At 31.6% G+C, this 12,033-nt stretch overlaps 1 protein-coding gene across 6 annotated transcripts in view; it reads right to left on the reverse strand.

Moving 5' to 3' along the window:
- LOC145940300 (putative receptor-type tyrosine-protein phosphatase mosPTP-1) overlaps positions 1–12,033 on the reverse strand; it is a 294,710-nt gene that overhangs the window by 37,810 nt on the left and 244,867 nt on the right. For all 6 annotated transcript variants that reach the window (XR_014425988.1, XM_083045236.1, XM_083045234.1 and 3 more), the window contains one exon: positions 1,326–1,449. Coding sequence is in view for 5 of the 6 variants with exons in the window: in XM_083045236.1 (XP_082901362.1) it covers positions 1,326–1,449 (124 nt within the window). In the remaining variant the exon portion in view is untranslated. The remainder of the gene's footprint in view (positions 1–1,325; positions 1,450–12,033) is intronic.

Consider the following 12,033-nt stretch of genomic DNA (forward strand, 5'->3'; position numbering starts at 1 on the left):
TTGAAATCGCACTCACTTGACACTTTATTAACAAGGATGTATTCTCAAACAGTGATAATGTGAAATATGGAAAAAGTGAAAAAGTTCAAGTTTCAGCATGATTTATCCGAATTAGAATAAATTATTAGAATATTTCAATATATCATCTATTAGAGGGAAATTATAGAGGTAAATCCTCTCACCTTTAAATTATATACTTGGCGCTTATTTTAGTGGGAGATACCTACTCTGCAGTTTAATGGATTATTCTATAATGTAGAATATGATTTTTTCGGTGATAGACGATCGGAATTTCGAGTTGCAAATTTTAAATACTTCCCCTGTCCCTTTCCCCTCCCATTCGGGCTACACGGAAAGTGCGTGATATACTCAGTCAAATTGAAACTCATTTCATTAAAGAGACCGTCAGATGCGAAATCGTTAGGAATTTCCTTGCTCTACAGTTTCATACCCTCGAGCTTGCCTATTCGTTGAAAGTCTAAGGAGTTAATTAAAGCGATGCCAAAGGCATTTATAGATGACGCCGGAATTATGGAACGTGCTACAGAGGAACCTAAAGCACTCGACATTATCACCGATATACTTATAAAGAAAACACAGTTGATTATAACTATTCATTTATATTATGTAATTAAATTATAATTGCATCATATATTATAATTATTCATTTTAATCAATTTTCTTTCTCTCCTTTTACGATTAAATTATAACTTTTTAATAGAATCAAGAGAAAGAGAAAGATTGTTTTGTGGAAAGTTTTCCACTTTTATTTTTTCACACTAAAAGTCAATATTATTCTCAATTTTCTAAAACAAGATATATCGTTTTACAATAAAGATCTGCTTTCTCGATATACGAAGATTCGTTTCAGTCGAATGCTGTAAACGGATTTCTTTAAGATTATAGAACACGTTGCAGCGAGTTTTCCTTTTCGATCGTTAAGATATTACGTGTCGAGGAAATGCGCGTTCCCCAGTACACTCGATAAACCAGTAAAAGCCAGTAATTGTATTTGCAAAACGGGCCGTTCCGGAGTTACGGCTCGATTCTCGCAATAAGAGCGATTTCGACAGAGAGAAAAGGAGAGGAAGAGAGGGCGAGAAGGCGAGAAGGGAAGGGCGAGGACGCGCTTTGTACGGCAAATGTTCGGGCAAAATGGACAATCACCCCTCTCCTCTTCTATTTTGTTTAAAAGAAGCTGCGCGCCTTCAATGTGCAATATTTGTGTTATCGGAGTTATCTGAGTGAGTAAATTCGAAGCGCGCGAGAACGGAATTAGCTTGAGTAAGGGAGTTTTTTTGCGAGTCAATATTTAACGGACTTACCGGGTGTAGATGACGTACTGCGAAATTGGAGTGTTGTGGGAATTAACACCAGGTGCCCACGATATATTCACAGCTTTGGACGTGTAACTTATGACAAGTGGTCGTTCCGGTGGATCAGGCACATCTGAAAGCAAATTGTATCACTTGTAATAAAAGCTCGCTTGCAATTTGTAATCGTAAAAATTAATTTTGCAATTTATTATTTCGCCGCGCAAACGTATGCGAATCTTTTGGCACGAATACTGACTAAACGAGTATACTTCGTATACAATGCCACGGTTACTTAGGGAAGACGTGATTTTGAAGTAGTTACAGCAGCTGTATATACCGTGTCTAAGGTACAGCGCTAACTCGCTTTAGCTCCTTAAACTGAAATTTATTTTGTCCAAAGTTGGAGTCACGTAGTTGATATTTCTTACGAGCATTTTCATCGATATCGACATGAAACGCAAACATGTAACAACTCTACGGATTCTTATGATATCCGTATATATATATATCTGAAGCAATTTTCTTGTCACGAAATTGAAATGTTTCGCTGATAGCGTTGACACTTGTAAACGCATTATACTTTTCTAATGTATATTTTAAACATTAAATTTATGTACTGTATATTATATTGTGTATATTTTTTATATTATAATTAGATAAAATAAAAAATTGAATAAACATGAAAAATTATTGAATGTTATATCATCTAGATTATAATTAAATCTATTCAATAGAGAAAAAAACAAATTGCGATTGACTTGCACGAATGTGATTATATTTACGCTTAAGCTGAGATTCAAACTAACACGAGACCAAGATTTAAGCGAAACTAAATTATTGAGATATTTAACGTAAACTGTTGAAGCGCCTCAATCCGGATATAAACGTAAGCCAACCGTAAGTGAGTCTAACATAGTAATTTCACATGGTTGCATAAACCAACTCGATGTATAACAAACACGCCTCTTTCGTATGATGCATGAGATACTACGTAATCATGAAGGTGCCTCACTTGATCGGCTTTCGTTTGCTTTGAGGGTAATCAATAATTAAACTTCCCATCAAACTTTCATTAGGAAAAAATATATCGCGAAATTTTGTAAAAAAAAACAAGCTGTATTTTTTTTATTACCAGGAAGTACGGCCACAGAATTATCAATGCAAAAACAATTTTCAAAAAATGCATAAAAAATAAATCAATATACCCAGCTAGTTATTATTTTACAAAAAAAACAACCCCAGGAAAAGCTAATTAAATATTACAAAAAAATCACCTGATTCGAATAAATCAAAGTTAGATGATTAAATTGACCAAGCATTAAGAATTACGTTAAGAATAATTGATTTTGCGGTTGAGTTGACGCGAATTTAATCTACACAATTTTATTTTTTAATATAAATATTAGCATATATTCCATACATTTATATTCCCGTCTCGCGAACGTGACGTACTCGGGGTAAATACAATTGGGATACGTAATATTTTCATGAAGCTCTTGAAGTCGAAGTCACTCATGCGGGAGAGACACCGATCACGCTCTCTGCGGCGGCGGCATCGGATAAGGCTCCGGCGTTTAATATGCAGCGGCGTGCAGCGCGGCGCGACGCGACGCGACGCGACGCGACGAAATATAACATTGCGCGCACGTTGCATAAGATCATAAATGAGAGCAGGGACCTGTAACCTCTCAGGATGGAGTCGTCATCCTTTTCCGACCTCGCTCGCGCGTGCGCGACTCTTTATGTCGACTGTTACCACGCGCCGTGACACACCCGCGCGAGAAAAAATTTTGAATACGAAAATTCTTCTCTCGCGAGAGAAAAAGCGAGAGAGAAAGAGAGCGAGAATACCGCAATAATATCGTTTGGCTCGATGTCAAGTATTGGACATAGCGAAAAGTTATGAAACGATGTATATTCAAAATGTCTATATCAGCTGATTAATTTACGTGATTTTTGCGTAATTAAATGCGCCCTTGTCCGTGCAATATTTGTATCTGCTCAATATGACGCTCGATTTGACAGAAAACTTATAACGAGACATTTTAATTCACCGTTTATTTCATTGCATTAGCTCGTATGATTTTTACGTGATTAAATGTGCATTTGTCTGTGCAATTAATACTTGCCCAATTTATTATCGGTGCATTAGCTGATACAATTTTTACATGATTAAACGCGCACTTGTCCATACAATTTATAGCGGTTCAATCATGTTCAATGATAATTTCGGTAATATTAAATTAATTCTACCTATCACGCACGTACACACATGTCCTCGAAAAATTTGTCATATAGTATTTATTTAACCGTAATGAAATATTAGCAACATGATATCTCTTTCAAGTCGTATAAATATACAACAAACTATAGTAAACATCAACGACCTGTAAGAGCCATTCGCGACGAAAGCATTATTTACACTCATTATTTTTCTTTATGAAATGCAAGTCGTCTTGTAATTAATAAAACCTCGTCATATTAAACTCTTGGATAAACTGTACTTTTTATAATATTAACCTTTGAAATTTGCATGCTTTTCGCGTATTTGCTTGTAATTCCACGCGGAGATATACCAGAAGAAAATTCAAAAGTGTAGGAGCGAAATAAATGAAAATCGCTATGAATGGCACTACCGTCGTTCACGGATCTTTATTAATTTCACATTTCAGCGTTTCCGGTCGGTAAATGGAAAAAGAGAACACGGAAGCATTACGCGTGTCTTGAGTGGCTCGCTTTTCTTCGCTCAAGCGAAACAGTAACAGTGAAACAAACAGCGAGTCAACTCTTACCATAAGAAAATATATATTTCTCTTTGTTATTTTTTGTCTTTCTTCTTCGTACAATCGACCGACAACATATTCTCGTTGCTCGCGAACATTTCTCTTAATATATTACAGCCCCTATTAATCTATTCATGCAAAATTATCGCGTCTTATCCAAACTTTGCGTTGCATAAACACGAAGATGGATATAAATGGCCTAGTCTGCTCTTCGTGATAATTTAGTTTATAAGCTCTGTATGAGTTTAAATGGAAAATTAATTATATCATAAAATAAGAATTATATTTGTTTTTGTACTATTTTCTATTAAGCATTAGAACAATACAAGCGCGCGCTACGCGCGCATCATTCTTTAATTTTGTATTAAAAAGAATGATATTTTTTTAAAAATAATATAGTTTGTTTGGATTACGTTTAATATTTTTTGACAAAAATCAGCAAATTAAAGCGTTAATTTGCTAATTAAATTTTAAAAGAATGTTATAAAAATTAAAATAGTAATATGTTGTAAATAATATGTTATACTTTATCCTCGATTAATATTTTTTGACAGAAATCAGCTGATAATTGTCAAAAATATTAATCACGTTTAAAGTATAACTATTATTTAAAAAATATTTTAATTTCTGACATTATTATTTTAAAATTTAATTCGCATATTAACGCTTTAATCAGCTGTTTCCTGTTAGAAAATATTAATAAAGCATTAATTTGCTAATTAAATTTACAAATAATAATATAATAAAAAAATTGTTTAAATAGTATGTTGTAAATAATATGTTATAATATCTTATCCTCGATTAATATTTTCTGACAGAAATCAGCTGATAACTGTCATATAAATATTAGTTTAGAGTATTATAACATATCATTTAAAACATATTATTTTAATTAATTTTATTTTTAACAAACTGATTTTTTCAGTAAATACATATATTGAACATTCATTAAGATTCATCGTTCTGATATTTAAGAATGGTACAAGAAACCGCGATAATTCAGAAATCGTTGTCAAAGGGCGCCTTGAATGAACTGACTCTCGTAAAGAACGTTCGAAACTACACTAACGAGTGAAATCGCTAGTATAGATGACTAAAATGTATTAGTAGGAGAATATATTTTGCGAAGAAGTCTATAGTTACATATTGTGCAAAGAGATAACTAATTCAGAGTTCACGAGCAGTAATGTATCGTTTGAATCTACCATATTTTCATAAAACCACCGCGCTCCTGCCATATATTTATTATTATTATTATTATCAGAGTACCTTACAATTAACAGAGGTGGCGGCAACTTTTCTGAACCTCGATTCTAGGCAACAGTCATAGATATTAACCACAATATAAGTCGATATAGCTTATTATTCGCAACATTTTCGTTGCGAAAATTTAAAATTCAATAATACATTGAACAGGTCTGCAGAAACGCAGCCAGAAATATGTAAAAAAAACCTATGTATACATTAGTAAAATAGAATGATAAAAAATACACTCTCCTTCTTTTCCTCTCGAAAGGAGAAATCTCTTCAAAGAAATATCAAGTATTTTAATATTTATGAATATCATTGATTAAATCTTCAAAATAATCCATTATATTCTTTGTTTCGCGACAAAATATTTATTAAATATTATTTTACTTTGTTTTAGTTAAACTTAACTTTATTTTTAATAAACTTTATTGAAGTCAAGTTATCGATAAACTTGCATAAATAAATTTGGAGAAAAAATAAAATTAGCGCATTATAAAAATAGATATATAATTTAATTATTAACGCGCGTTTTCTATTAAATTAATTGAAAAGTGTTATAAAATAACTATTAAACACTTCTTATTTTTTATGTTTATAACATATGCATGTTGAAAAAATCTCTATTATGATACACATTCAAAAATTAAACACATATATACAATAACTTATCTTAATTCGTTTATTTCAAGATAATGAATTTGTGATATATATAATATATATTTATATATATTACGATTATATTACGATATTATAATATTACGATTAATTTGAGACCTTAATTCTTTTAATGTGAAATAAATATAAAAATAAAAAAAGGTAAATTTAGATATCAAACAATTTGCAAGAATTAAAATTTTGCAAGAATTTTACATCTATTATTGCAAATTATATTATAATTATGAGAAAAAAAAAAGTTTATTCCTAATACTTTTATCTTATATATGTATTAAAATATTTGATATAATTTTCACAAATACATTACCTTAAAATTTTTTAAATAAAATATTTAATAGTAAAAGAATCTAGGTACGCGCATTACATAAATAATTATATAATATCTCTTAAATATAATACACAATGTAGAAATTGTATTTTATACATATATTACAAATATTTATTATTATTAAATTATTATATTTATTATTAAATATAAGTATTTCAAAATATAAAATCCAGGATATTTTATACTCATTATACAACATTATGTAAAATTTGAATCATTATCGCGAAGATAAATAGATAATCTTACAAATGACAAATGAAAAGTTAAATAAATTATAAATATTTACCCTATCCTTGCTCCGCCGTTGCCCGATGCCTCTCGGGCCTCCGACATCATGCTCTTTCTCTCTCTCTCTCTCTCCGCACCGTTCCTTTATGACACTCACTCGAAACACTTGCACTCGCGTTATTTTTTTCGTTCACGAGGCGCGGCGACGCCCGGATTTTAGATATCACATTTCGACGCGTTTCGGTAAAACGCGAGAATCGCGAGAGCTTATTCGTGCACGAATAGAACCGACTGCTCTGTTTTCGCGTCGCCGCTTTTTCCAAGGCCTCATCGAACGACGATGATACGGCGACTACTTCACGACGCACTCAGGAGTCGCCGATATTCCAAGAAATGGGCACTACATTTCACTATGTTTTTTATATCACAATTAACGACGTAGAAATCGGATCGACAACGGCGAAAAACTCCGGAAATTCGCGTCAAAACTGCAACGGTAATTCGATCCGCCCGTGTACATAGACTCGCTCATGAAATGGCGTCGCGTCGCGTAACGGACTCGCCCGTGCGATCGCGATCACGATGTCGGTACACGATTTCGCGACGCAATCGGCTTTGTACGATAATTAAGCACGTAAAAACACTAAACTCACACTCGTACTGTTGCAATGAGAGCACAAACGTTGATCGCGAACCGAAAATGTACCCAGTAACAGGCTTGTGCCAGTTACGAGACGCGCAGCACGCGAAGGACAAGGTCGTAGTGACGTAGTGGGAGAAGTCGCGGCGTGGCGTACGTGCGAACTCGGAGCTCGGCTCGGGTCGGCTCGGCTCGGCTCGGCTCGGCTCGGCTCGGCTCGGCGGCCCGAACAACTCCGACTTGACGTGTTGCGTATTTCGGTATAACATATTATTTTAAATTTTATAACATATATTATTTTAAAAATTAATTAGCAATATAAGGTGTTAATTTATTAATTAAATTTTAAAATAATGTTATAAAATGTAAAATAGTAATATGGTGTAAATAATATGTTATAATGACCTATTTGCGATTAATATTTTTTGTCAGAAATCAGCTGACTAAGCAGTTAATTTGCTAATTAATTTTTAAAATAATAAATGTTATACAAATTAAAATAATAATATGTTTTAAATAGAGAGAATGTTATGATACTTTAAACTCGATTAATATTTTTTGACAGTAAACTGATTTCTGTTAAAAAATATTATTAGTTTAAAGTTTAAAATATTATAACATATTATTTATAACATTATTATTTTAATTTTTATAACAATATTATTTCAAAATTTAATTAGCAAATTAACGCTTTAATCTTTAATCAGCTGATGTATGTCACAAAATATATTAATAAAGCGTTAATTTAGCAATTAAATTTTAAAATAATATGTTAAAAATATTGAAATAGTAATATGTTGTAAATAATATATTATAATGCCGTATCTGCAATTAATATTTTTTGATAGAAATCAGCTGATATATAACTGTCAAAAAATTAATCGAATTTAAAGAATTAACATATTATTTAAAACATATTATTATTTTAATTTGTATAACATATTTTTATTTTAAAATTTAATTAACAAATTGACACCTTATTAATATTCTTTGTCAGAAATCAGCTGATTAAGAAGTTAATTTGCTAATTAATTTTTAAAATAATAATATGTTCTAAATACTATGTCATAATTCTTTAAATTCGTTTAATATTTTTGACAGTTATCAACTAATCTTTGTCAAAAAATATTAATCGCAGATAGGTCATTATAACATATTATTTACAACATATTACTATTTTACATTTTATAACATATTGTTATTTTATAATTTAATTATTAAATTAACGCTTTATTAATATTTTTTTACAGAAATCAGCTGATTAAAGTGTTAGGCCCTGCGCACAATAGAAAAAATATTAGGAATAGGAATAAATATTAAGCATTAAGCTTCCTGCACAATATAAAAGTACAAGCAATAGGAACAGAAAATAGAAAATATTAATCAATAGAAGCAAAGAATATCTATTGTTATTTCCTAATATCTATCTGGTTCTGTTGAGATGAATGGATATTTTTATTCTCTGTTCTTATAGTGTCTATACTTTTGTATTGTGCAGTAGGCCTAATGCTTAATATTTATTCTTATTTATAATATTTTTTCTATTGTGCGCAGGGGCTTAATTTGCTACTTAATTTTAAAAATTAGAACATATTATAAAAATTAAAATAATAATATATTTTAAATAGAATGTTATAGTACTTTAAACCCGATTAATATTTTCGACAGTTATCAGCTGATTTCTGTCAAAAAATATTTATCGAGTTTAAACTTTATATTATTCTATTTTAATATCATTCTTTTTTATTATCATTCTTTTTAATACAAAACCGAAGAATAGTGCGTGCTTAGGTTGTTCTAATTTTTTTCTAAAAAAGGTATGTTAAATCGATTCTCGCAAATATTGTTGCCTTTTTTCAGCGATGCTGATTAACTGCCTCAATACTATCAGATGATAATTGTCAGAAATATTAACCGAGTTTTAAATATTATAACATGTTATTTAAAACATATTTTATTTAATTTTATTTTGGACAAACTGTCAAACTGCTAACCCTCGCGATGACAGCCTCTCGATACTACGAATATAACGCACAACACGTATCGAGACAGTTAATCAGCATCGCGGAAAAGAGGTAACAATACTTTGAGACTTTCGAGAATCGACTCAATATGCTTTTTTAGAAAGGAATTTCTCGCGTGACGTTTGTTTCGTTGATTACTAACAAACAGTTTCTTTCACAAAAAAAACTCGCGTATAACAGACAGAAAGAAGCGACCTAATATTAGTTAGCAAGTATTTGAACGACAGTAAAAAAATAAAAAATATAAGAGAAATATCCTCTATATTTTTTATTTGAAAAGTAAATTCTATTATTATGTAGAAAGGATATCCGGAAAGGAATTTTTCTGCTAGCAGGAAACACAGACTTATAATTGGTACTGAAAGGAAATCATGCGATAGAATATCAGTGAGAGAAATGTTTAACGCTAAAAAATCTTGATTGGAATATTCCAACATTTCTTGCTTTAGAATCCTAATCTCTCTCTCCCATCTTTCATTAAAAAACTTAGAAATTTACTTACAATCTTATCTCTGCGCTAATTCTCATATAAATGACTAATTCTTATAATTAGTTTATTAATATCTGAGAATTCTACTTTAGTCTTACATTCCATTGTAGTATGTAGACATAAAACAAACAAACAAAACACTGTGTACGGATTTCTACTTTCTTTTAAACTGAGCTTTGAACTTTTGAACTAAAAGAAAAAAAAAAGAAGCTGTAAGCAAAACATTTTACCCGTTTCATACAAAAACAAGGAAAAACAGGGCAGTTATTTTGCACGAGATATTTAATAGAGAAAAATTAAAACCAATTATCAATTACGAATCTCTTCTCGTTAATTCTCGCCAAATATCAAACAGGAATTCTTTCTCTCGCTCCTTCTCTCTTTCTCTCTTCTCTTCGATCGCCCATTAATTCTATACCATTTAAACAAGGTATGCCGCTCCGCCACCCATCGCGCGTTGCAGCCTTTCATTAATAATTCATGCTTTCCGCTTTACGAGGTCAACAGTGGACGTTTCTTTATTCGCGCCGCAAGTCGAGCGCGTTGCGTCGCACAAAGTTACCGATAGACGTGAGGCAAAGTAAAATCGAGCGAGTCGTGCGAGTCTCGTTATACAATAGATTCCTACAGGTAACATTTTGTAAAATTCAAATGAATCTAGAGGGAGAATAGAAAATGTTTATGAATATTAACGACCTTTATGCGATCAAACTTTTCGCAAAGAAAGTGAAAGATTGATCGTCTAATAGCCACAATTACATTGCACAAAATAATTATGTGAAAAGATAACGCACCATTAATATCAATGTTGAAATATTTGACAATCAATTGACGAAGCATTCAATTATTACGAATTATATTTCAAGTAAACGCAAGAGTTAAGTGGGCGCGCGATACTCTCTAAAATTTACACTTAAATATGTAAACTAAAATATGCAAAATAGGGTACGTGAGGTGACTAATTAAGTCTCAACGTAACGAATTAAAAACTCCGGTGAATTTACGCGGCAGTTTTTCTAAGCTAAAAACTAGACGAGGGTCTCTCCCCTCTCTTTCCATGAAATTAATTGTTAAAAGTATTTCTCGTTACGGAGAGTGACCGGCACGGAGGGTTTCCTTACGGAGGGTGTGCGCGTGTTAGTGGCGCATACCAGGATAACCGCGCGTATGCACCGAAGGATGCCAACGTCGTCCTTTACGGTAGGTAGAATATAAATTCCTACGAGCGCGTTTAGCGGAATTTACGAGCGTCATTTTAAGAACTGTTTTGCCTTGCTCAACCATATGGTTCCCACGTAAATATCTCTCTCAGTCCGCATCTCGCCGTTAAAACTCAGTACGCAACCATTAACCAACGTATTCAGCCTACTCGTGACGCGTGGATTTCCCTTCTCTTTTTTGCCGACGTCATCAGTATAATTAGCACTTTAGTTAATCGCGACGAGATTGATGCGACTCGCGACCACTAATTAGATTCGCCTTTTTCTCTCTCTCTCTCTCTCTCTCCGCGAGAAATGATAGACTATAGTAAAATAGGATATCTAATCGTGTGATTATATTTTTTTACGTCTTGAAGAAGTTAATTATTCATGATTATTTAATTTAATACTTGTAGTTCATCAATAACGTATTGTGGTTGACTAATATAAAGTTTTACTACTGCGAAAATTTCCTTGTCAGATAAAATAAAACAAGTAGTATAATCTGATATATAATTCATTGATGGATCCAAATAACAAAATAAAAATTGACCATAATTGAAACAATGTATAGACTAGGTACGATAAAATAGGACACCTAATCGTTTGATTATATTTTTTACGTCTTATAAAATTATATATATATATATATATATATATATATATATAATTACAAAGTAGATATGTATTGGTTTATCAAGCCAACGAGATAACAAGATAACGAGATTTTTTCTAACAAGGAAATTTTCGCAGTAGTGAAACTTTGTATTGGTCAGCCGCGATACGCTTTTGATTAACCACAACCGTTGCACGTTAAATTATCATGAATAATCAAAACATAAGTGAACAAGTTATGTAAGTATAAGTAATGTAAACATAAGTAATGTAAACATAAGTACTTATGGTCTAAACTGATATATAAAACATCCAGGTAACGAAGTACAAATTTCTTGAGAATAATTGAAACGATGGACTATAGTAAAATAGGACATCTAATCGTGTGATTATATTTTTTACGTCTTGAAGAAGTTGATTATTCATGATTATTTAATTTAATACTTGCAGTTCATCAATAACGTATTATGGCTGACTAATATAA

The sequence above is a fragment of the Prenolepis imparis genome, unplaced genomic scaffold, assembly GCF_030444845.1.
Source record: "Prenolepis imparis isolate NDT839.2.m4 unplaced genomic scaffold, iyPreImpa1.0 SCAF_9, whole genome shotgun sequence".
Classification (NCBI taxonomy): Eukaryota; Metazoa; Arthropoda; class Insecta; order Hymenoptera; family Formicidae; genus Prenolepis; species Prenolepis imparis.